This window comes from Aplysia californica, unplaced genomic scaffold (genome assembly GCF_000002075.1).
Source record: "Aplysia californica isolate F4 #8 unplaced genomic scaffold, AplCal3.0 scaffold00194, whole genome shotgun sequence".
In the NCBI taxonomy this organism is placed as follows: Eukaryota; Metazoa; Mollusca; class Gastropoda; order Aplysiida; family Aplysiidae; genus Aplysia; species Aplysia californica.
The window spans coordinates 917,989-923,194 of NW_004797464.1; the positions used below are offsets into that span (position 1 = coordinate 917,989).

Genomic DNA, 5,206 nt, shown 5'->3' on the forward strand with positions numbered 1-5,206 from the left:
ATTCCACCTGCTCTGCTTCCATCCCCCACCCCTCCCCTTTTTCCCCTCAGACGGACCGTCGTTTCGTCAAGTTCTACCTGCCCAAGATCATCATCGTTGGCCTGATCTGGCTGTGTGCAGTCACCCTGGCCTCGTGGCAGGAGTATAATGAGCTGCAGGACCCCACGTTTTACTACAGGCTAGACACCACCAACTTTGAGGTCAGTTGGGTGGGCTTCGGGCCATGGCAAGGGTCAGGGATGAGACTTGTTCTGTTTTTTTCTTTAAAATTTTTTTTCTCCCTTGTCCTGTTTTTATGGATGCAAGATGTTAGTTACGTATATGACACTCGATTGTTAGACATTGTTATGGTTGAAGGAAGAAAAACCCTTGTAAGTTGTTGCTGCTGTAAATGCTTCTTTTAGTTTTAGTAAGAGTTTTACTACAATTGCAACCAATAAGTGCCGAAGATTAGAGGTGTTACAAGAGAGTAACAAACATAAAAAAGAAGGAAGAGAGATCAGGACAATAGATGTCTTATAGGAAAGAAGGAGCAAACCACACCAGAGCACCCGCCAACCACCCATGTCAATGTTTCTCCTTGAGAAAGGTGGCTGAATCCAGAAATGTCATGGCGATGATGATGATGATGATGGTATATTAAATTAGAATAAAAAATGCTTGTGAGAATCTATGAAAGTAATGATGATTGTGTTTCTTAGCTGTTTAATTTCGATTTTAGGGCCCACACTAGGCTCCTGACTCTTTTTGGAGCCTTTCTACTGCTACTCCTTGGTTTCTTCTTACTGCTGTCTTTCAGCCACACCCCTGATCTTATGGTAGGAAAGATCTAACACCTAGCCTTCTCGAATAAAGATGAAAAATCTCAGAGGTCTCGTGTGCAAGTTGCATGTTAATGATCCCTTGATGGTCCTAAGACCGATAAGAGTAGGCTTTGGCCGTCACCCTGGTAAAATTCAAAATTCCTTCCAAACTGAAAATGTTTAATGTGTCCCGCATGTTCATATGACCATATGCAGTTGCAAGTGCTGTAAAACACTTACAAAAAAAAAAGAAAGAAAAAGAGAAACAGATCATCACATTAGCGGTCCTTATGTACATCTGAGCAGATCATCACATTAGCGGTCCTTATGTACATCTAATTATCTACGGACAAAGTGAATAGGCCTCTTCCCAAAAAGGACAGGCTAATCTCTCTGGGAAGAGACCCATTCACTTTTTCTGAAAGTGTTTGGCGTGTGCTCTGATGTGGTTTGTTCTTTCTTTCCTGTCAAATATCTGTTGTCCTTATCTCTCCTCTGTCTTTTTTTGTATTTATTACTCTCTTGTGACACCTATAATATACGGTACTTACATGACATACTTGTGTTGCAAATGTTGTAAAACTCGCGGTAAAACAAAAAAAAAAACCCCAACAAACATCACTTTGCCCTATTGTTGGGATGACTCTTGTCAAGTGGTTGATAAGTGCGCTGTTACCACCGAGTTGGCACTCTGTTTCCATAGTTGGTGGTATCATGCCAGACTCTGATACTGATGGACACTTTACTGTGCATGGAAAGTGGTCTCTCATCGTAGCTGTGGCTATGTTTCGTCTATTTCTAAAATTCAGGATGCTTGACTTTGAGTAAAAGCTGACACCTGAAGTTAACTGGTAAATTTGAAAATCAGATGTCTTATTAAGTAGGCTACTAACATTAAAGTATGTGCACTCATACAAAAACAAGATTTCATTTGATTTGTTTTACATTTCAGGGTTTCAAGATCATGTTCTTTGTGGTCGGAGGCTTCTATTTGTTGTACCTTCTGTATTTGTTGGTGCGGGCATATGCAGAGCTTAGGCTTATGCCCTACTTTGGTGAGTTCATCTCTCATTTTTGTTTTTGTTTGGTTGGTTTCAAAAAAATTTTTAAAGTTATAATGCCCCTTTTCAAAGTTTTAAGTTATGTACCGCTCTGACTCTGGTATGAGAGAAGTATGTTGAGACTGGGGTATCGAGCGGGTAGTTTGGGGGGGGGGGGAGGGTGCCACTGGTAGGTTCTCCTTTCTTGTCTCTCCCTGCGTTGTTTCTGTTTGTTGGTCTTGCTTTTTGTCCGCTCTAAATATTACTCAAATCATAGTGATGTGTTTCTCTTTTACTCAAACAAGGATTGTATCATCTTTTCATGAAAAGCGCTAGGGAGACTAAGAGAAAACAAGCTGTAAGATAAATTTTTTAATTGCATCTCATTCTTAATAACGTATATAATGATTTTATGATATTCATGCGACCCCTACTTCAGCAAGGTCCACCATTGCTCCACTGATGCCAGTACACAATTGTAAAGGAGATGCAATGGAAGCATCTCAGATTATGCTATCACTTTTTTGTTACACCTTTTTTTTTAAAATTTGGCTGAATTGAGTGATAAATATGTGAAGTAAAGCAGGGCTTTTGCAACTTTTTAGTGTTTACTTTACATGCACCATCAGCTGTTTTAAGGATCGTTTTGTATTAAGTCTCTTGGGGTAGCACAGCACTTGATTTAGTTAGTGGGTAGTTTGCAGGTGCTCTGGTTTAGTTTGCTCCTTTTTTCTTATCAAACATCTCCTGTCCTTATCTCTCCTCCTTTTTTGCGGTTGTTACTCTCTTGTAACATCTCTAATCTTCGGCGCCTATATGACCTTATTGTATTGCAAGTGCTGTAAAGCTCTTACTAAAATTTAAGATCTAGTTATGCTAAACAACATAGACCATATTGAATGAGTTGATTCCATGTATGTTATAACCTCTTGACAGATCTACGTCTCAAGTTCATGACGGCTCTGATGGTGACCATATTGAATGAGTTGATTCCATGTATGTTATAACCTCTTGACAGATCTACGTCTCAAGTTCATGACGGCTCTGATGGTGATCGTGGTGTCCATCACCATCGCCATCACGGTGATGCGCTTCGGCGGCGGTGTGCTGCAGGACAACTTTGTGGCCGAGCTGTCCACCAACTACGAGAACTCGGCCGAGTTTGTCTCCTTCTACGGCCTGCTCAACTTCTACCTGTACACCATGGCCTTTGTCTACTCACCCTCTCCTAACGCTATGTTTGGTGAGTTCATTGTTTGATGAGGGACGTTTTAAGAATGTTTTTGTACTTGCAGTCGAACTTGCTCTAATGACCACCTGTCAGAGAGGAGAGGACGGTTCTTTTTTTTTGTTGCTGTGTCTTAAGTCGTTTCCCGCTTTTTGTCTGATTTGTTTGTCTGCTGTTTACTCAATAAAAGTTACAAGCAAACGAAGACTACAGGACAAAAAGGGTAGCAATCATACAAATAGAATTGTAAATAACTGTCTTTCTCTCAGGCCGTCATGTGAACTACTGCCATTCTTTCTTTGTTCTATTGTTTTAAATGAATCATCAATGTTTGGTGACAATGAAGACAAGATTGCAGGACGAAATAGAGTGTGGGTGGTTGGCGGGTGCTCTGGTGTGGTCTGCTTCTTCTTTCCTATCAAACATCTATCGTCCTTATCTCCCCTCCTTCTTTTTAATGTTTGTTGCTCTCTTGTAACACCTCTAATCTTCTGGCGCTCATATGACTTTATGCAGTTGCAAGCGCCGTAAAACCTCTACTAAAACAAAAACAAAATAGAGCAAGACAAACGGTAGATCAAGGCAGATGACAATGAAAATAGAAAATTGTGACAGCTGCTTTTTTATCCCTTGTAGTGTTCAAAAGTGTTGTGCACATCTCACCTGCAGATGAAGAGCAGAGCTTTATTTTTTTCCTTTGTTTGATGTTCATTCACATAAGGGAAGTAATGTCATCAAGGACAGCAGCAATTGTTGATCGTAAATGTGTTACACACCAATAAATGCCGTTTGTATCATTAAAGAAGTGGGCGTCTGTTGAAGTCTGGCCTTATGTGCCTTTTGTTGATAGGATCTTAAGCCCCTAAGAAAAAGTATGACAATTTTGCTTTATTCTTAGAAAGAATTAGGGTGAAAGTTTCATTTTTCCATTTTTCGCATTCAATGTGGAATGTTTTCCAGGTTACACCCCCACCAAATCACATTATTCTTTCTGCATGCTGTGTCTGTGTCTTTACGAACGTTCCTTCGCTATACAAAGAAATGATCTTTAACATGCCTCCTCTGTCTTTCACTTTCTTTTGTCTTATGAAAAGTTTCCTGATGAACTGTAGAATGTTCTGAAGTGCCTACATAGATGGATCAGAATGTTTTTTGGGACAAGTATTTGGTTCTTAGCTGCATGAAGTGTTGTGAAAATCCGTACATTCTTTTTTGGTACCACAGAGACTCGTATCCTTACACTCTTTTTTTCTTACTACAGAGACTCATTTCAAAGACAATCCAGCTCTCTCCATGCTGAATGATTCTGATGAGGAGGTTCACTACTCGTGAGTTTCTATTTGTTGATTGTAAATGTTTTACGTTGCTGTTAACATGATTTAGGTCATTAAGGAGGCGGGTGGCTATTGAAGTGTTAACTTTTTAGGTGCCCTTTATGAGAGGATCTAAAGCTGGATAACAGGCAATGTTAAAGAAGTGGTGTGGGGGGGGGGGGATTAGGAACGATGACTTGAACTGACAGCTTGGGAACAATGTGCAATCTGCTCATGATTTTTTGTTCCAAGAACAAGTCGTATTAGATGATTAAGGGAGTGCATCGCAAGTTCTTTTGTCCGATATCCTTGAAGTGCACGCGTTTTTGCATGCATGATGAAGGGCAATTTGATAAGGCACGGCGAACTTTTAAAACTTTTTCGAGGGGAAAAAATACAATTTATGATTTTAAAAAAGTGTAACACACTGCCACTGCCACTTAAAACATCGCTTGCAAAAGTATGGATATAGTTGGTGAGTGTGTAATCTCAGTGCAAGGCAAGAGACAAAGAACCCTATCTCGAATCCGTAAAAAGGCCACACACACACACACACACACACACACACACACACACACACACACACACACACGTGCACGTACACACCAGTCTGTGTGCTCCCCAGCATGAGCAGAAACGCGCGTCTGTTTCACCATCCCGAAGTGAACAGTGAACAGAAAAGTCAGCGGGACGCCTTGCTCTCTTGCGTCTGATCTTACGGCAGTCTGCGTCACCGTCTCTTGGTCGGACAATTCTTCCGGCCACGTCAGTGAAAGCGACCTTTGTGATCATCATCCGTTTTCAAAGATTCGGACCTCAACG

At 40.8% G+C, this 5,206-nt stretch overlaps 1 protein-coding gene across 3 annotated transcripts in view; it reads left to right on the top strand.

The window, feature by feature from the left end:
- The window catches only part of LOC101850171 (transmembrane protein 181), a 39,208-nt gene that overhangs the window by 27,648 nt on the left and 6,354 nt on the right, over window positions 1-5,206 (top strand). For all 3 annotated transcript variants that reach the window (XM_035969912.1, XM_005098834.3, XM_005098835.3), the window contains 4 exons: window positions 51-200; window positions 1,756-1,858; window positions 2,862-3,086; window positions 4,333-4,399. In XM_035969912.1, coding sequence (XP_035825805.1) covers window positions 51-200; window positions 1,756-1,858; window positions 2,862-3,086; window positions 4,333-4,399 — 545 coding nt within the window. The remainder of the gene's footprint in view (window positions 1-50; window positions 201-1,755; window positions 1,859-2,861; window positions 3,087-4,332; window positions 4,400-5,206) is intronic.